Source organism: Sebastes fasciatus, chromosome 18 (assembly GCF_043250625.1).
Source record: "Sebastes fasciatus isolate fSebFas1 chromosome 18, fSebFas1.pri, whole genome shotgun sequence".
In the NCBI taxonomy this organism is placed as follows: Eukaryota; Metazoa; Chordata; class Actinopteri; order Perciformes; family Sebastidae; genus Sebastes; species Sebastes fasciatus.
In genome coordinates, this window is record NC_133812.1 from 28836155 (window position 1) to 28857414 (window position 21260).

The following is a 21260-nucleotide window of genomic DNA, read 5'->3' on the forward strand; positions in this document are numbered from 1 at the left end:
ACATACGGAAGGCTGCATTCACACCAGATCAAAGTTTTCCCATTCATTGAAGGGGGGTAGTGCGTTCGGGCTGCAGCGGCCACAGGGGGCGCTGCAAAGAAACGCAGCGGCCTGCGGCGGAAACCCGAAGTCATGCTGCAGTGGTCAATCAGTTAACTGACGATACACCGCTGTACAACAAAAGACGTTAATCGTTGCAGTTAATGGGCCATTAAAGTGACTCGCCCAGACCTCCGCACAACCCTGCAGCGAATCGCCGCAACGCGTGATCTGGTGTGAATGCGTTTCCAAGTGCCTATTTTTAAGGGTAACATCCAGTTCAAAGTAAAGCTACTGAAGGGTGCTGGAAATCCATTAATCTTTGTTTTTACTGAGTTTAGTTTAGTCAGTGAGGCTTCCTGCTAAATTACCACAACTTCATCATCATCAGCGCACAGGTTTTGGTTGCTTAGTAACGGCAGGTGCAACAGGAGCGCAACCTCCGAGGCACCTTGGATAAAAGGATGAAAGCGGCACGACTGGCGTTTTCCTTGCGTATTTAGACGCAACATGTGAACGGCGCCTAATACAACCAGAGATGTTAAGTTTACCAACTCACTGCTGTTTGACACATATCTACCATCTCACTCCCAGTGTAGATCCACAGTCGTACTACTGGTGAGTAATGTAACACTACAGCCATCCAGCCGATATCCAGTCAGTTTAGCAGCGTTGTGGTGTCTGGTGTTGTAGATCTGAGCCGCCGGGCGTTAATTTAGCAGGAAGCTGTCTGAGATAAGAGCAGAGCAGGAGGTGGTCAGAGGCGTCGGTGTGATAAGGCCGAGCACGAAGGAGCTGGAGCTGCTCTTATCTGCTCTGTAATGTCCTGTAGGCACCACAAAAGAAGTCATTTGCATCACAAGAGATGTTGGATAGCTGTGGACAGTAAACTCACAGGAGGGAGGAGGGCAGTTCAGGATTGTTCAGGATGCTCAGGAACCACAAATGCATCGGCAGGCTGGACAACTTCCACCAGAGAACCGTTGATTCAACATCGGAGATTTTTCCGCAAGACAGAAATGTTCCTGAATGTAGTGCATGTGTGAACAGTGAAACTCACCGGTAATTTACGAGGAACTGTGTGTGAAAGAAGCTGAAGAATCATCCCAGACAACAAACACTGATGTGCTCACAAATATCTGACTGTCAAGGATAATAACTAATAACTAATCCTTTAAGGTTTTGATCCAAAGGAAATACATTCTGTTGAGATATCTTCTTACGATCCAATCCTTGATCTTTAACTCCTCAGTTATTCACCTGAGCTCCTTTATTTTCAGCATCAATAGTGTTAGCAGCAGCAGCTAATATTTAAAGAATGCAAGGACCAAACATCTTCGCAGACGTGTCTCTGTGTTCAGACCTTCTGGTGCATAAAGCAAAGTTATATTTCATATTCTTTATTTTCCTCTTGACATGGCTGACATCAGCCCGGCTTGCACATCGCTGGATGAAGCAGATAGTTGTTTCTGACATTAACGCCGTCCTTCCCCAGAGAGAGCATTCCTGTATGTATTCACTGTGTTCTGTGGAAAAAGCACTCATGCTTTTCACTGTTTGTTCTCTTGTAGCCCTCACCTGAGGTTCAACAACCTGACCCTCGTCTCAACCCACGGTTTCCCCAGCGACTACGACCACAAGGACGCCGGCTTTCTGTCCACAAGGTGAGCGAATGTAACAACAGACATGAAAATGGAAACTCGTGTTGTGACATCTAACATGGAATAACTTATTATCTCAACATTCCAAAGCACATTAAAGCTTTATTTTATGTTTAATTAAATTCATTCACCACTACATTAAGAGGTTTCTTCACGTTCTGCAGCCATGCGTACAGCAGCAGAGACTTGGCCCAGCTCCCTCTGCATTCATGCATCCATATGGTGACTGGGAAGATGGTGGGCATCAAGAGGAAGTCCAAACACGTCCTCGTGTCCGGTGGTGGGAAGGTGCCCTACGATCACCTCGTCCTCTGTACGGGCCTGCAGTACCAGGTGAGACAGTGACTACATTTACATTAGTGCTGTCTGATAATAACGCGTTAACTCAGAGCAGAGACTTTCACGCATGTAATCGTGAACCAGTGAACCGTGAACCCAGGCATAGTAACAGTCACAATGTTCCTGACACTGGGGATGAATTCTCTGAGGTCTTACCTATCCATAGAGACCAAGATCATGCAGATAGACCTGCTAGTTGTGGAGCTATTCTTCATTTATTTTGGGTCTGTCTGTCTAGGAGAACCTTCCAGCACCCTATAGGGCTTCAGAGGTTAAACACGTTGTAAGCCTCTTTGGGTGTCTGAAATGTACATTATGAATCTGATGAATCATTTGATGTAATTCTTCTGTGTGTCATGTGACGGTGTAGGTGCCGTGTCCTACTGGTGTGGATCTGAACCAGCACGGCACAACCAGCCAGCTGCAGGCCCGGTCCAGATACACCGGACCCGTCCCCTCCAACCTCTTCACCCTCAATGACCTCGACGACTGCACGGCTGCTCGCCGCTGGCTGTGTGCCAACTTTGTGGAGCTGGAGGGTGAGTGAAAACACACACACACACACACATACACACACACACACACACACACACACACACACACACACACACACACACACCGAGCCTAAAATGAATCTGTAGTAGTATGTCATTACTCAGCCAGTCAGCGCTGAAGTGCCCCGGTATAATTAGCAGCTAATTAGCTGCAGAGAAATCTTTCATCTCTGTGAATCAGGTCGGCCTCTTCCATCCATTTTCCATTATCATATCACTCTCTGAGAGCCAGGCTGTTCAGAGCAGCAGAAAATACACAGTGTCATTAAGCAAAATTAATCTGCTCTCTGAAGGAATTGTGCAGCGATCTAGAGTGAGGCTTTTATACCTACTAATTAGTTGATCCCAGTCATCAAGGAAAACCATTAATAAATGCAAATTACCACGGCGGACTCCAGCAGATACCATGTTTATTTCCATATTTTAATGATAATAACAGAGAGTGAATGTATGTTTTAGACTAAAGTAGATGTAGCTTTAAAGGATATTTTTCTTATTGACAACAAATACTAAAACACCAGTCTACCTCAGGACCCTGATTAACTGTTATTTTATGTCGGCACACTTCTTTGTTAAGGCTCAGAAGTTTCCTTAACACAGCCGTGTGCTGAGACATTTTGGGGAATTCATTCCTGGTTTTTTTTGTAGACATAAAGAGCATGTTTCCTTGGGTAGTTGTAGTGGTAGAAGGATATAGATTTATTGATGAGAAGCTTTGTGTTGTGCCGGCCTTGATGGTTCCTGTGGTTCAGCACCACGGACAGAGACTCTGAACAGCTGCGTTCATCAGTTACTCCGCTCTCCTCTGTTACTACTAAAAGTACCAATACATCACAACAATGTAAATAATACTCTTTTACAAATAAAAGTTATTTTCCTTTTTGGAGAAATAGAAATGAATGCTTCATGGTCACCTTTCAGTTCCTAAAGTGAAGAGCTTCTTTTGTATCTGGAATATTATAATTTAGTGAGATAAACATGTATTGTGCCAACAACCAGAAGTAACCACAAGCAAAAAATCAAAAGTGCTATTACTGTAGTGGGTAGTATTCCTCTATATTATACTTCTATATTATTTTAGTCATGATGTTTCACATCTGTTACTTGTGAACAGAAATAACAGCTGATCCTCTGTCAGTTGAAGTTATTGTCTGGAACCTAGGAGACTTTTTAGTGACAGTAGGGATGAATGATTTGGAAAATACCTGAAATAACTAGAGGTGTAACGATACGTTTTTACAACGACACGATACGTATCACTTTCCATGGTTCCGATACGATTCCAGGACGATATTTGGCTCATCTAGAGCGATACGATACGATACAATACGATGCGATGCGCGATGCGATGCGCGATGCGATGCGATGCGATGCGATGCGATGCGATGCGATGCGATGCGATGCGATGCGATGCGATGCGATACGATACGTTACGGTACGGTACGGTACGGTACGGTACGGTACGGTACGATACGATACGATACGATAGAATACGATAGAATACGATACGATACGATACGATACAACATTTAACCTGCTGCTTCTGTACTCATGTTCAAAACAAAAGGTAGAGCAATAATATTTAACAAAAAATGCATGGCATCTCAGTAGGTGCGTGGAAAGAGTGCTCGTGTTGCCGTTGTATTTTATCTGGCCTTTGCATATTCTGCAAACATCGAGCGATTTATCGAGGACATCTCCCTTTTTTGCAAAAGCCAAAATGTTTCCACACGATGGACCTCAAACGCGGCTTGAAAATCTCTCGCTCGTCTGGCTCTTCCTCGCCATCAGCCTGCTTCGTTTTGTTGTCGTCTTTCTGAGATTGCTGCTGCTGGCGCATGTCGATGACGTTATACACGGGGAGAGTGAATCGGAGTAACGTTTAACATTTCTTTACTATTAAAAGTGCTAAAAAATACATGGTGCATCGTGCTTAAATACACGGTGCAAATTCTTAGTATGGATACTATCAATTATATACCTTGCAAATCAATTTTAGTTCGCTATACGTCCCCTGTGAAGGACAATTTGCCGAGTACCTATCGATGTAGTTGGATCGTAGGAATATAAATCGATACATTGATGTAGTAGATGAATCGTTACCCCCCTAGAATGAACTCTCGGATGGCCTTTTCCTTAACGATAGTGTCTCTGACTAAACTGTCATATTGGAAAAAACATAGAAGACACTCTGAAAACATGCTGCTAATTGTTTCTTCCTCGTGTCTCTCCAGATAACGCCGTCGTCTACGGAAACAGCATCGACGTCTTCACCACCTTGGAGACTTTGCTCAGCCTCGGCGTCCGGGGATGTCGTATCCATCTAGTCCTCCCGCCTCCCGAGCCCGGCGTCTCCTGCTTCAGCGACCCTGTTGTGGAGAAGGCCGTGACGACGGCCGTTGAGAAGGCCAAGGTCCAGGTCCACCATAACTGCCTGCTGGCTCAGATGAACCACGGAGAACACCCCGATCCTCTCAAATCGGTGTCCTTCACCACCGACGCAGAGCTCCTCCATCTGCAGTGTGGAGTAAGTCAATTTATGATTTCACTGCTTATCCAGTAGGGGTCCGGAAAAAAAATTATTCATCTATGGATGTGTTTTGAAATAGATTGTTTAAGGCCAGAATCAATATATTTGCTTCATCTGAGTCTATGTGGAGGTAGAAGGAAGTTACCGCTTTTATTGTTGTAGTCTGAGTAACGTGACGTCATATCCGTTCCGTATCCGTCAACCAAAACAAACCTTAAAAAGTCTAAAACGTTGGAGGGTCGTCGTGGATACGACCTGCACCCTCCCATGTTAAATCCAGCATGGTAAACACTACACATCCAGTAAAGGATGGAAACACTTTGGGTTTCACACATTGACAGGAAAAGCAGAGCTACACAGAGCAGAGCTAAAGCTGCATGCTAACTCTGTCACGGACAGGAAACGCTATCGTATGGCGGTAACGTGGTCAAACGGGCCGACGCTACGACTGTAGAGCACCCATATACTGACATTTGTGTTCTCTGCATTGAAACGGCCCCGATGGAGCTGACCATGGATGGATAAAGAGAACGGAGCTGACGGGAGAGCTAGAGACCACCTTGGAGAAGTTAGAGGAAGTAGACACGTGGGACTACGTCAGCTTTTCAAAATAAGGTGTTAACAAAGGGAACTGTATATACTAAATACATCTATGGAAATCAGATTGATGGATTATATTCACCAGAAGTATAAAACATTACATGTCGCTTATAAATTAAAAGGAAAATACCACTAATCTGTGAGGGAAATGTCTTCATTCTTTGATTTTTGTGTTGCTGGATAATAAATAATGTCTGACAAAGACTGATATATTTGACTTCAGGACATCTCTGACTACATACATGTTGAAAATCAAACATTTTTACTGGATTCATTTAGAGATTTTCCGAAGTAAAAGTCCCTAGAAGTGTCTGATTCAACTTGTTCCCTTGGTGGTCTAGTGTTAAGAAAGTTAACAAAAATCGCAATATCGAATCGCAGTACTTAAAAATTGCATTGAATCGGCACCCAAGTATGGTGACAGTATCGAATCAGGAGATAGGTGAATCATCCCAGCCATAATATCAGGTCAGTTATTAGTTTTAACAAAAGGAAATGTTCGCCAAACAATGGTGGGTCGGTGGCCAGCGTGTCTGGTGGAGCTGAAAAGCTCCGACCGGCTGAATTCACCGGCTTGTGGCTGCTGGTTGGATGTTAATTTCCCTCCTGGAAGCAGACTGTGTTTGTCAAGCACAAAATGATGTTGGTGTGTTTCCCATTTTCATTGTCTCAGACAGTTGAGGATTCTACTGTCATTTTAGGCTAAAACAGAGGCGCCCCGCAGACCTTGTTGTCTTTATATTCTACAAGTACCGTATGTGCTGTTAAACCATTCAGCTTCCAAAACATTTAACAATGTGGCGTAGCATTGTGTTTTGAAGAAGGAAATATATTCAACACATTTGTTAGGCCTCAAGGATACACCGTGTTTTTGTGAGAAACACTGAACTATTGTTTTACAGGAAAACTCTACAGGGTACTTTTAATAATTTACAACTTTAATCTAATCACAGTTTCAAGTTGCTCAAAGAGCATAGTATCTGTCTTCAAGGTTTCATCTTTCTTCTGGCTTTTCAAAGAAAACAGCAGCAATCCAGTCGACAAAACAATCTCAAGAAGGTCAACAATTAACTGTCATCACAAGAAAATCACATAAAACACTGATTCCTTCATTTGCTCCTCTCAGGTGTTCATCAACCTCTCCAATAAAGGAGTCGACCAAGACGCCTTCAAGGGCATCAACAACTCCTTCCTGGTCTTCGACGGCAGACTCGTCATAAACGCCACTTTCCACACCAGCGATTCGGCCATTTCTGGTGCCGGACCTCTCACCAAATTCTCCCGCTTCTACTACGCAGACGAGTGGTCGCACGCCAACTTCAACTCCAAGGAAGTGGGCCGGGACCTGGCGGCCAAGTTGCTGACCCTCTTCGACCCGACTCTGGAGCCTGCGGTGGAGCCTTCACCTGAAGTGGATCTCCTCGTACCGCTGTATAAACAGGCCAAGATTCAAGGTCAGATTTCAAGTCTGGAAAAATATATTTAATGAGTTTTAAATGGGACATATCATGGAAAACTCCCTTTTTCAGTGCTTGTCCTCATACATTTTGGTATCTGGAGTGCCTACCAACTCACAAACTGTGAAATATGACAACCCAGGTATATTCAGACAGACAGTATGAGAAACATAATGTGTTTTTTGAACATTAAGCATGTCAATATGTTCTAGTATAAGCCCAAAATACAAAAAAGTCAGAAAAAATGTACAAAACATGTCCAAAAAATGTCTAAAGAAATGACCAAAAAAAAGTCTGAAAAATGTACAAAAAAGTCTGAATAATTTCTGGGAAAAAAAGTCTGAAAGAAATGCCTGAAAAATGTCTCAAAAAGTAAAAAATCTGAAAAATTTTGTTTTCTGAAAAATGTAAAAAAAAAAATTAAAAAAAACATTGTCTGAAAAAAGTTAAAAAAAAAAAAAGTCTGAAAAATGTCCAAAAAAAGTAAAAAAAAAAAAAATGTCTGAAAAAAGTAAAAAAAAAAAAATTTCTGAAAAATGTTAAAAAAAATAAATTGTCTGAAAAAAGTAAATGAAAAAAAAGTCTGAAAAAAGTAAAAAAATAAAATGCCTGAAGAATGTCTCAAAATGTAAAAAAAAAAAAAAATGTCTGAAAAATGTCCAAAAAAAGTAAAAAAAAAAAAATATCTGAAAAAAGTAAAGAAAAAAAAACTTTTCAAAATAAAAGTTCAAAAAAAAATTGTCTGAAAAAAGTTAAAAAAAAAAAAAATGTCTGAAAAAAGTTAAAAAACAAATTATTTGAAAAAAGTTTTAAAGAAAAATGTCTGATAGAAGTAAAACATTTTTTTTTTTTTTTTAAATGTCCGGAAAAAAGTAAAAAAACAAAACAAGGTGTCTGGAGAAAGAAATTTAAAAGTCCAAAAAAAAAAGTAAAATCAGAAAAATGTGTCTGAAAAAATGTCAGGAAAAAGTCTGGAAAATGCTTGAAAAAATTACCAAAAAAAGTCTGAAAAATGTCCAAAAAAGTCTGGAAAAAATCCGGAAAAAAACCCTGAAAGAAATGCCTGAAAATGTCTCAAAAAGTTAAAAAAAAAAGTCTGAAAAATGTCTGAAAAAAGTATAGAATAAAAAAAAGTCTGAAAAATGTCCAAAAAAAGTAAAAAAATAAAATGTCTGAAAAATGTCTGAAAAAAGTAAAGAAAAAAAAAATTGTCTGAAAAAAGTAAAAAAAAAAAAATTCTGAAAAAAAGTAAAAAAAATAATTGTCTGAATAAAGTAAAACAAAAAAATGTCTGAAAAATTGTCTGAAAAAAGTTAAAAAAAAAAGAAGAATTGTCTGAAAAAAGTAAAAAAAAAATCTCTGAAAAAAGTAAAGAAAAAAGAAATTGTCTGAAAAAAGTCAAAAAAAGAATTTTTCAAAAAATGTCAGAAAAAAAGTTTTTAAAAAAGTGTCTGGGGAATAAAATTTATGAAAAATGTCTAAAAAAGTCTTAAAAATGTCCGGAAAATGTCTGAAAAAAAACCCTGGAAAAAAAAGAGTGAAAAATGTCTGAAAAAGTAAAAAAAAAAAAAAAACTCAGAAAAAAGGTAAAAAGTTAAAATATGTCTGGAAAAATAGTTGAAAAAATGTCCGAAAAATGTCTTCATCCCCGAAATCCTTCCTCATGTGAAACCAAAAAATACTGTTTGAAAATACTTCTGATAAAGCAGAAATCTCACCTTTGTACAAGTCCACCAAGTTCAAAATGGCAGAAAAACACCCACCAAGTACTTGAGGTTTGGTGAGAAGAGCAGTTGTAGTTTTCCCCCACAAGCATCATCAATGTGAGATTGATGCTTTATCAGAAGTGTTTTTAACAGTATTTTTGAGTTTTACAAAAGAAACGTAAAAACTCTCTCTGTTTGGTTTGTCCGTTAACACGATGGAGCAACATTCATATCTCCCTATGTAGCTATGAATAACTCATTCTAAGCTGACGAATGGAGTTTTTCTGGACACCCTAAAAACACTCGTCCCACTTCATTATTGTATCAGCTTTCCTGCTGTTTTATTAAACTTTCAACAGGCATGTTAATAATCGTTTTTAGATATTTAGTAGGTTTATCATAAACACTAAATTCCTTCACATTGATGAGCAGCTGTCTGGTTTCCAAACAGTATATCTTCAGGGTCTGTCGGTTTACCTCGATCCTCTGCTCCGCGTCCTTCCTCCCGTCTCACCGTGTTTTTGTCTGCTTTTATCTGACAGAATTCACACTGCCAATATTTTTTCATTATGCTTTTGTGGAACATTTTCCAATCTTTCACCCACCCACCCACCGCCGATGTTATTGTGGCGGACACTCAAACCGTAGCGGGGCGTAACAATGGCGCATTGTGCTGCTGCGTATTCACGGAGTAACCAAGGCCACTCCGCAGGTTACATAAACACAACAGCCACTCTGCTTCGCCCTTCTCTCACAGATGAAACACACATGAACTTTTCAGAGGGATTTCAGAGCAGAGATGCCGTATCATCGCCCGCTGTCTGAGGTCGTTGCCTCGGCTCTGTGTTCCTCCGTGGGTGGATGTTAGCAGTGAAACGCATGTTATGACGGAGCTGCTGTTGTACTGAATAATTCCTTCTGATAAAAGCACCTTCTCTTAACACTGACACCATGATTGCTCTTTTTCACTGTGATTTTCAGTGGCAGTGTGCTTCCCTTTTATTATTGTCATGTAGAACTGCAACTACTAATTCAAATTCTTGTTTCGTCCGACTTACAGTTCAAATACAAAGATATTCCACTTATTTTTATTTTTAATTTTATTTAACCTTTATTTAACCAGGTTAGTCCCACTGAGATTAAGAACCTCTTTTCCAAGGGAGACCTGGCCGAGACGGTCAGCAGCAAGAACACAAAGTTACACAGAGACACAAATAGAGATAAAACACAATTCACAAACACTAAAAGCACTAAAACTTGCATTAAAAGAGAACTATCTAAGGACAAATGGAGGACAAAAAGGAACTTTTCTGGGAGTCAGCTGTACAACAAGGGGGCTAAAAACATTGGCATGCCATTGAGTCTGCTTCTAAAGCCTTCATCTTAGATTTAAACATGTTTAATGATACTTGATTTTTAGGTCATTTTGGAGTAAATTCCATTATTTATAATGATATAAAACTGACCCCAACATCACATGAATTATATGAAGTGCACACCTTATTCTGTGTTCACACTACGAGACAACAAAACCTCCAGCGTGGCCCGCTACATTGTCGTTGAAGTGTATCTGAAGTGTTCGTTGACGTATTGTGTCGTTAAATAGCGCTGGGAATCAGAATCAGAAGTATTGAATTGATCCCGGGGGGGTGTTACAGTTGCTCTTATATAAACATAAAGAAATGTAAATAGAAATAAAGGAGTATGTAACATGTAAATTATGTACATAATGCTACAATATAAACACAATATATACAAAGAAATATAAGTAAGTTCTAAAATTAAATAAGAAGATATAAGAATATAAGAAATATATACAAATATTTCCATTAAAATGTGCAATTAATGACAAATAACCACAGTGCAAATAAGTAAATACAAATGCTGAGAAGTGGGATCTATTAAGTGTGTTAAATTATAAATGACAGAATGGTATAAATATATATAAATGAATAACAATATATTTTGTAATGTACAGTATAAATGCAGTATTAATGACAGCTGAATTATTATATAAATTATTATACATGAACTGGCTAACGGCATATTCTTTGATGGAACGGAACAGGGTGAAACAAAAACATGTGATTGGTCATTGGAGCGCTGAATAAAGTTTTAATAAACGTAGTCGAGGGTCTATGGCGCTCCGCGTGTCCGTCCGTCCGTTCGCGTGTCACACTTTCGTTTCCGGAGCAGAACTCGGAAACTATTTAGCTTAGGAACTTTAAATGTGGTGTGATGGCTGACAGTGTGTTCTAGTAGAAGTCCAGGGAGCACTACATTTTTAAATCTTTCCAAAAGGGCATAACCTTTGGCCCTACTTCAGCAGGGGTCAGGGGTTATGTTTGCTTCATGTCACCAGCTTCCATTGAAGATGACTCGTAGCCTGTTGCTGTGTCGCTCGTAGTGTGAACGCATCATTAACCTTCATCATGTGGTGTTCCTCTCTCCTCAGGTGGGAAGCTGCCTGGAGGATTTAACTACCTGCACGTTACCAAACCGTCTGCCACCAACCTGACAGGTCCTCATGTTAAACAGGTAAGGACATTAACACACTAATGAATCGTTGTTTTTTCTTATTTGTAGACAAAAACACTTGAATCCATCTTTAATAAGGCTTAGACACTGACATGTTACTCTGAAACCAGGCACCCCTTCTTCTGCTCACTTCTGTTCAACCACGTACAGCTCCAGGACAGCGGCATCGTGACGGGACGGGCGGAGAAGGGGAACTACTTCTGTCTACATGTGGACTGCTACGAGCTGGTGGAGACGCTCACCTGTCTGTCCCTGAAGCCCCTCCCCGTCTCCAATTACCTGAATCTGTATGGGAAACACCAGCAGCTGCTGGGCCAGCTGTCCACCCTGTACCACCAGGGCCTGATCCACGACCTGCACAAGTGAGAGAGAGACACAGGGACCGTTACTATCTGTTCAGACATGTCCACACACACTCTGAGGGAAGAAGCTCTACACTCATGTTTCAGGATTTCTAGAATATAAAGTATCCAGTCTGTGCTTTCATTTTCTCAACAAAAACCCACCTGGTGAATTCTGGGTCTTAATTTAATCAGTTATTATAACACTCTTCTGTTTGGCAGAAATGTAATATGATATTAATAACTGTGTTTAGTGTATAATCAGCTAAAACTAAGAATCATTGTGTTTTCGTTAGCTTAGAATGAGCCGTTTATATCTCCATAGGGAGCGGGTCCTCTTCACGGAGTCCTCTTCATGTTGCTCCTCCATGTTTCTACAGTAGCCCAGAACGAACAAACCAAACTCTGGCTCTAGAGAGAGACTTCCATGTTTTTGCGTTACCTGAAGGCCACCGTAGTTCTCCGACACGCTTGTGTAACTGCGGTAACGTGAGCCGCCGTCTGACTTCCTGTTGCTCCTAAAGTTGTGTAACACTCGGCGTTACCGCAGTCTTGGAAAGGAGGAGGAGGAGAGGGTACTCAGTTGGTTGCAATCTGCAACCACACCGCTAGATACCGCCGAATCCTACACACGGGACGTTTAAGGCCCAGACACACCAAACCAACATCAGAGAACTAGCGGCGATGAAGGCCGACTGTTGCGTCGCCTCACGTCGCCTTTGTCTCGGACAAAATGTTGCATTCGAACACACCGTAGTAAATACATACACACATTTGCATAAAGCAGCATATTTGTCCACTCCCATGTTGATAAGAGGATTAAATACTAATCTGCAATTTAATTTCTGATTAACTATTTGAATGGATTGACAGCCCTGGTTGAAATACATCTTAAAGGGACTGTATGTAAGTTTTTACACGTATAAACGTGTTTTAATCCTTTTTATTGCCGATGTGTGAACAGGTTGTAATTTAACAGCCTGTAGATTGCTTTTAATGTGAAGAATAGGGGATATTTTTCTTTTTTTTTCTCTGTAAAACTCAACGGATGTGACGCCATGCACGCTCGCAACAGCCTTTCATTTCAGCTCCTCTTACAGGGCCAACAGCGTGCAACCATAGCTAACGTTTGGGTAGAAATGGAGTCCGCTAACGCCAACAAACAACCAGCCTCCACCACAACTCAGACTCCAACACAAACTCCACGGATACACGTCCCTTTAATTTACCCAGAATTCATAACAAACTAGTCTCCCGTCCTTAAGATAGTTAAGAACTAGTCAGCTTTGTGCAACAGAGGGATTTAGAAGTCTATGTCAAGTTAGTTTGATCTAAGCCGTAGTCGAAGTCTCAATATCACATGGTGACGGTGCTACAAAGAACATAAAGCACAGGTTTTAAACTCACCAAAGATTGTCTTTATGTGGAGGAATAAATGAAAGAGAAAGTTGGCCCAGTGTGTCGTAATCCCACGTTACACGGGAAAGTGTGAAAACTGTGATGATGTTTACATCAGACCGCTCGCCGCTTTCTCAGCCAGATCCGTCTCACTACCCTCGGGGGGTTTGTTTACAACCTGTTACCAAAAGGACTGATGGAGCAAACTGTGAACATAATATCATGTTTTTACTGAAGTCTTTTATTAGCTTCAAGAACTCAGGAGGTAAACAAACTATTTATACAGTAGTACAACAGACCTGCAGGAAGGATCCGTATGTTTGGTTGTCAACAAACAGCTTCACCAAACGGATAGTTTCCTCTCTGTTGTTGTGTTTATATTTCATATTTATTCACTTGGCTCAACACATGATGCTGTTTTCAGTTCATATCTGAATCTGTTTGTGAAGCCGCCGTGAGTCTGAGAGAGGAAATGTTTCCAGGTAGTGAAACCTCCCATAATGCATCTGCTGACTGCTGACCTCACGCGTCAACATAACACATCTGAACAGACGAGAGGGATTCAGTCCTTCAGTGTCTTTTGTCCTCCTGCTGTCTGTCTGTGTGTTTGCTGCTGTGACTTTGCTGTGTGTGTGTGTGTTTGTCAAACAGCGGGTGACCTGCTTCTGAGGTTTCAACACAAATGACCCCCAGATATGGACGTCTATTGTCTCCCCCCCCCCCCTAATCTGTTTATGCAGCTCCCCAATCTGTCTTTGTGGCCGGTCGGGGGGGGGGGTTAGAGACAAAGCCGCGGCCTCCCCGCCGCACAGAGGCCGATTCCTCGTCACGCCGCCGCTCGCTCAGCTGACTCGTAAAGTCATTGTGGAGGCTGGCGGAGCATCGGGAGCCGTTACAATCATTGATTGACTGTGTGGCGGAGAGGGGGGGGGGCATTCAGCCAATACTGTTAGTGTGTTTGGTTCCTTCAAGGGTTTGCTGATATTTAAAGGGTCAGTTCACCCAAATTACAAAGAGAGTTTCTCTCATACTTCTTCTTCTGGTGTGTGCAGAGAGACGGCTGGAAGATGTAAAAACACTACATTCAAAGTCCTACTTCAGTAAAAGTACAAAACTAAATGCACTTAAAGTAAAATACTAATGGGCCTTGATTAACTGACTTATTATTCATGATAATTAATAGTGAAGAATCAATGTTTATATACAGTTAGATAGTTTAGTCCGGTGGTTCCCAACCTAGGGGTCGGGCCCCTCCAAAGGGTCAGCAGATAAAGGCCGTTACACACCGGGTACGTTTTTATGGTGCCATTCATTTGCAAGTCAATATATTTTTTCAAACTGTTGTTTTTGTCGTGAGTACTTTCACACAGAACACCAATATTTTGCGGCAAAAAAACAACATACTTTTTTTTCACACCACAATTAAAAGCATCAACCGATCACGTTGGATTGAACGGGTTGCGTTGCTCTTATATTTATGATTTATTTAAATAACAACAACTGTTGCTGGCGCTTGTGCTCGCTCTACATAGACATGAAGGAGCATCACTCAACACAGTGAGGAGACACACGTCAGCTAAAAGCACAATATCACTCTATATTTCAGCTGCTTGGCAGTAATGTTAGCTGACCAGACCAAGGTCTCTCCATGAATCAATGCTGATCCTAGTGTTGGCTTTTCCTGCCTCAGCCTCCCGACCGCGGCCGGAGGGAACGGGGGAGACGCCGGAGTTTTGGTCGGAGACGATAACGTTTCTCTCTGCGGAGCCCCGTCACTTCACAAGACACGGGAAACCTCTGTTGGTCTGGAGGAGCTGCAGCAGTTATTTCTGCACAAACGTCCACTGAACATTCACTAGATATTCTCAGAGCTACACTAACTCTTCTGCAGTGTGGAGTGAGCAGCATGCACATGAGATGTGGAGAGAGAGAGAGAGAACGCGCGCAGTGTCTGAGTGAAGGCAAGCAGGCAGTGGAGCAGAGTCTGAACAGCGTAGCCACACGCGAACGTGCATGGGATCCCGACCCGGTAGATTTATACGTGTAAAAAGTTACAAACAGTCCCTTTAACTTCGCCGATAGCTGGATTCACGCAATGTCACAAGATCACGCAAGAATCTAGGGATCACATATCACTCGAAAAATCCATCTTTTCAGGCTCCAAGTGAGGCGTTTGTGTCCAATCAGTGAGGAGCTACTGCAGCTAGGGGCGGGGCTTAGGTGTGTGACGACACACACGGCGTAGACGCTGTAATAGCATCAGTTCTATCACAACTGACGAGTATTTCTTCATTGAAAGAAAAGCAAAGAACGACACTGAAGGCTTTTCATGATGGAAACAGTGTTTTCTCTCTTCTCCCGACTGGCTTCAGCAAGAGTTTGATTGACAGATGGTTCATCCAATCACCTGCCAGGTATATTTTTTCCAGTGATGGCTTCTCAGATGGTTCTGTGTAACGATTAGTTAGTAACAGGTTAGTAACGATAGCGGTAAACTAAATGTAGAGACGTTGCCTTATTATATTAAGAGGTCACAAAGTGTGTTTCAGGTTGTTTTTGTTTCTATAAGACGGTAAAAACTGAACTGTTGTTTTATCGTAAAAACATATTGACATGTTGTGTGTTAGTATCATCACCAGAATAAGAAACAAAACAGTGGTGGTGTAAATAAAAGAAAATGTGTATCAATGAATGTGTGTGTGTGTCTCCTGCAGTTTCTTCATGCAGAGATGGTGTTTGGCCATTTATCACGACAGATTCTCCGACTTTGAGCAGGAGCTTCAGCAGATCTCCTCAAACACAGTTAGTGATTTTATTATTATCCAAAAGTCTGACCTCTTTCTTTCTTATAAAAACGTAACGTGTGTGTCTGTGGAGCTAAAACACAGCGGCTCAATAATTACTATAGTTACTGTAATACAGTTTAACGTCCACCTCTGTGTCTCTGCAGGACGACGAGTCGAGGCAACAGGACCGATTCAGAAACGCCGTGAGGAGCAGCGCTGTGAAGTATCTGACCTACAACCGAAACCTGCTGCCCATGTTCGCCTACCCGGGTCAGCTGTGACATCACACGTGACATCGCCACGTTAACGAAGCTTTGGGTAACACTTCATTTCACAGGTCCGCAAATTTCATGGTAATGAGGTGATAATTAGCGAGTAACCTGTTTGAAATTTCTATGGAATTACTGCCAAATTACCCCCCAATATTTACCTCAAAATGTATCTAATATTACTTTATTATAAACATTATTTAATAATTATATTCTGCTGTTTCCAAATTTATTTAATACATTTAATAATATAATAATACATTTAATTTATTAGCAAATAACTTCTTTGAAATGTTTTCATAAACTCCCTGAATCATTACATCAGCTACCAGATTACATTTCTACAATAAGTCACATAAAGGTGATCAGAAGTGTCTTCTATTAGTTTTACACCTCCGTTGAAGAGCAGCGTACGGCCGCTTCTCAGGCCTGAAGGCCCTATTTGAACCATTATATGCTATTTAATTATATATAATAATATATCATTGTTAAATAATGTTTATAATAAAGTAGAGGTAAATATTGGGGTCATAGGTTACTTGCTAATTATCACCTAATTACCATGAAATTTGAAGACCTGTAACATGAGGTGTTACTCAAAGCTCTTAAACCCCATTACATGTATTTAAATGTGTTTCTTTTTAATCCTGTTGTCACTGAAGCGGTTCCTGTGTAGCTTGTTCTTGTTCACTGTTTCTCATCCTTGAGGTCTAACAAACATGTTGAATGCATCTCATTCCTTCATAAAACTTTTGCAAACCCAATTATTATTGTTGTGATTGTTTTCAGTGTTGTGTTGTTTACTAGCTCACAGTCTTCCTCTTCCCGCCTCTAGAAGGTCGACCACCAGCTGCCGTGACCTCGTGGTTGTTGTGTGGAAATACAAACAAAACGGGGACTCGCTCCTAAAAACATTCCTCCTAAAAACATTCCTCCTAAAAACATTCCTCCACGGTGACACTAGTGGTCAAAAACTTCACTCCATCAGTTTCACACATCAGCAGGTTTCTCCAGGTGTTGAGTAGTCCTACTAATGAGTAGCCATATAGTTGTCTCCAGAGGGAGCTGTGTGAAGTCTGATAAATGTCCTCAAGTCTGAAGACTACAAGTTTGAGAATGAGATGTAATAAATGTGGAGGTGTGGAGTTCTAAAGAAATGAGACGTCTGTAGCTGCTGCTCATCTCTGCTGCAAGTTCAAAGCTGCAGGATACATTAGCCGCTAACTAGTATAATGGTACGTGTCCACAGGCTCCGTGCTTTCCACGCTCCCCATTCATTGTCTATGTAAGCAGCCGTGCAATGCATTCTGGTAGCGTGGCGTCGCAATTTGAGAAACGTGTCTATTGGCACTTTAAAGGTCCCATATTATAAAAAAGCGAGATTTTCATGTCTTTTTTATTATAAATCAGGCTTAAGTCCTGTATAAATACTGTGAAAGTATCGAAACGCTAAATCCACAGGGAAATACACACAGCCCGTATTCAGAAACTCTGCATTTGAAACAAGCTGTCAAGGATTTCTGTCCATTTGTGATGTCACAAATCTACAATATTTAGACCCTTTACACAGATTTAAACGTAAACATTCTAAATGTGTCCCAGTTTATTCCTGGTTGCAGTGTGGATGTGAATGTCATCAGCTGACAGGTAGTACACATGAACCCAAGCTGTTGCCTAGCAACGCAATTCTGTTGCAATTTCGTCGCAATTCCGTCGAAATGCACTAAAACGGAGCGTTTCAGTCAAAGGGTAAATACAGGCATATTCAGGCAGAAAGTATGAGGAAAAAGAAGGTTTTTTTTAACATTACAGCATGCAAACATGTTCTAGTAGAAACACAAAATACAAGTATGAACCTGAAAATTAGCATATTATGGGACCTTTAAAGAATGATAAATCAGCAGGTTGCTTTAAGATTGATATCTGTCTTCTTCTCAAACTCTTGTTCTCAAAGCAAATAAGCACACTTTCCATGGATGTTGAATGTTTCCTTGAAGAAAATAGACTTTTCAATAATTGAAAAGATGTTAATGTTGAGTTCATTAAACATTGCAAACGAATATTGGAACCTAAAATTCGGACTGTGTGATGTCATCTTTCCTGATAGCTGGAAACACTTCATGTTACAATACATTTTTATTCCTTGATATGTGAAGTCATTTTGATTTGGTCCTTAATTTGATGAAATTAAGAGACGTTTTTCTCGTATAAACATCAAATGAATTGTCTGTTTTTATCTCCCTGATTTGATGTGGAAACTCTTCACTCACTCTGATTTAAATATGAAGCTCAGTAAAGTTTAAAATGAGATGATGTTTTTGTGTTTCCACAGAAGACAGACAGAAGACAGACAGACGTCTCCTCCTCCATCATGAGCCAACTGTAACTGTGAGTATGACTCTGCAGCAGCGTGACCAATCACAGGCTAGGGGGGGGTTCACTCTACAGCTGTATGCTAATGAGGCTGAACTGAAGCCTGTCGAGGAAATAACCACACACACACACACACACACACACACACACACACACAACAACATATGTCCAAACACCTCCGAACAACCCGCAGGCTCACACACACACACTGCTGGTGTTCACACACACACACACACACACACACACACACACTGCTGGTGTTCACACACACACAGAAAGTCACATACTATAGCACTCAGTCACCTTTAAAATATTAGAATTACATCACATAAATAACCAGATTAGTATCTCTTTCAATATAAATCTAAGGTAATATACATATATAAAGATATAAAATACAAATATCCCTCCTATAATATGTTAAGAAACTTAGCATTAGTGTACTCAGAAGTACATATAGTGACGTTAATGGTCATTTTACAGCATTTAATGCTTTTCTAATCTTCAATAATGCTGCTATAATGTTCTTTTATTCTAATAAGTGTGTGTCTTTGGTTATAAATAAACAGTTTATAGTGTTTTATGGTATTTAATGGTTGTTTTTAATCTCCTGTGAGTTTCTACAAAGGGGACTGGTATCATTAGTTTTGAGTTATTAGTCACATTATGAGACCTGATTTAAGATAATATAATCCTTTATTAGTCCCACAGCACGCAGCAGGATTACAGCAGCAAAGTGGGACGAACAACAACAAACAACAGGCTTCAGTAAAAAACACAAAACAAGATCTAATAAATAAGCAAGTAAACAAAAAAGATATAGTCAGTAAGGAAACAGTAAAAGTGGTGTTAGTTTTCTATATTTGATTTGTTCAAGCTGCGTTATATGTGGTTAGAAAGCAGCTGTCATTTATTGAGCATTGTTTATCATGTTATATATTTTGTTCTAAACAGTTATCACAAACTAAATGAAATGACTCCACTGCAAAATAATCATTTTAAAGTCGTTTTTGAGTCCTAAAAGTTGCAAGAAGTTGCTGCTCCACTGAGATTATTTCAACCTGTTTCCAGTAAACTTGTTTCAGGAAATGTATGTAAAATTGTATATTAATCTTGGAAAACAAGACACAGGTTTCTGCACTAGAATCAAGAAGAGACTGTTCCTTTAATAATATTTTAAAATTTTAAATTAACTATTTATTCTATTCTATTTTTAGCGTATTTTTAGTTTATTTGTTAGTGCTCTTAATTATTAGTTAATTACTTTATAGTTTTCAACAATTGTTTTGCACTGAATTTCTGAGTGGTGGATGTAAGAAACACAATTTCGTTTTTATGTGGAGCATAAAAATGACAAATAAAAGAATCTTGAATCTTGAATCTTGAAGAAAAATTAAACTTGTTTCAGGAAAATTCTTGAAACAAGTCTGATTTATATTGTAAACAGGCTGAACTGGCTAATTATTGACTTTAAGGACTCAATAATGGACAAAAGGTACCTGGTAAAATAAAGTAAGCTGTTTTTACGCCAGTCGAAACCAATTTTAAAAGCACAAACAAATGAAAAATGAAGGAAAATAATAATTTTAGGTAATTAAAATGAGATAATAAAAGCATTTTGGTGGTAATTGGTGGTATTTTGTGTCTAAAGTTGGAGCAGCAGTCAGAAATGTGAGCTGATTTTGAGCTCAACGATGAGACATAAAATGAAACCTGCTGCTTTCCAAACATCCAGATGTCTGTGTGCTCCTTTATTTTAAACATGTCATGCTGGTGACATCCCATCATCCCTCACGGTGGAGGACAGACTCCTCTCCGGCTGACCCGGGTCAGATCTGACCTGCAGGAATTAGAGTTTGCTGCCTTTAAACTCTGCAGATAATCTCCGTTTGCCCCATTTGGTGACACAGAAAGAGCGCACTGATTACGCACAGCACGCGCCGACGGTATCTGGGGGCCAGATTGCTTTTTGCCCCCCCCCCCACACACACACTTCTTCTTCTTCTTCTTCTTCTTCTCCTTTTTTTTTCAACTGTGCAATTTCCTTTTCAATCACGGCGGGTCTACAGCTTGCACAAGCGCAGCCATTGTGATGCAAAGCAGGAAACCCTCCTCTCGCTATTAATTATGTATGCGTAAAATGACGGATTCATATGTCCGGAGTTAACTGTCACGCCAGCGCACATGCTGCAGCGCCGCAGCGCTCTGACATGTTGGTTTGGTTATTTGTTTCATATAGTTGGACGAATTGATCTCCATATTTCAGTGCGTAAAAGCGCGTTTCAGATCTGCTCTTTGGGGTCTTTAATCCTGGAAAATCTCTGAATGTCTTGAATTTTAAAATCTGAACTCAAGGTTTGGAGCTGCTGTTGCGCTTCTTTCCCAAGAAAATCTGTCTTAAACCTCAATTTCACTTTTATTTAATTTCTAAAATTGGTCTTAAATGTCCATCCTAAAGTTCTGCTGAATCTCCAGCTTGCAATTCTACATTTTTACGTCGTTATGTGTCTCCTTTTTGGACACATCAGACCCCCCCACCACCACCCAAAGGAGACACATAAAGCCGAGGCACGTGTAGATTTCTATACAAACTCATCAGACCGTAAAAGCAGGAGGCTCCTGGCGTGTGCCCGGGTCGAGACGAGGAGGAGGAGGAGGAGGAGGAGAGA

General features: G+C 40.4%; 1 protein-coding gene across 1 annotated transcript in view; it reads left to right on the forward strand.

The window, feature by feature from the left end:
• Positions 1-17056, forward strand: part of cfap61 (cilia and flagella associated protein 61) — a 40624-nt gene extending 23568 nt beyond the window's left edge. Inside the window, exons 17-25 of the mRNA XM_074616011.1 lie at positions 1611-1703; positions 1865-2033; positions 2410-2578; positions 4828-5120; positions 6850-7177; positions 11342-11424; positions 11575-11786; positions 15878-15965; positions 16114-17056. Coding sequence (XP_074472112.1) covers positions 1611-1703; positions 1865-2033; positions 2410-2578; positions 4828-5120; positions 6850-7177; positions 11342-11424; positions 11575-11786; positions 15878-15965; positions 16114-16230 — 1552 coding nt within the window. The 3' untranslated portion in view covers positions 16231-17056. The remainder of the gene's footprint in view (positions 1-1610; positions 1704-1864; positions 2034-2409; positions 2579-4827; positions 5121-6849; positions 7178-11341; positions 11425-11574; positions 11787-15877; positions 15966-16113) is intronic.
• The last annotated feature ends 4204 nt before the right edge of the window (positions 17057-21260 follow it).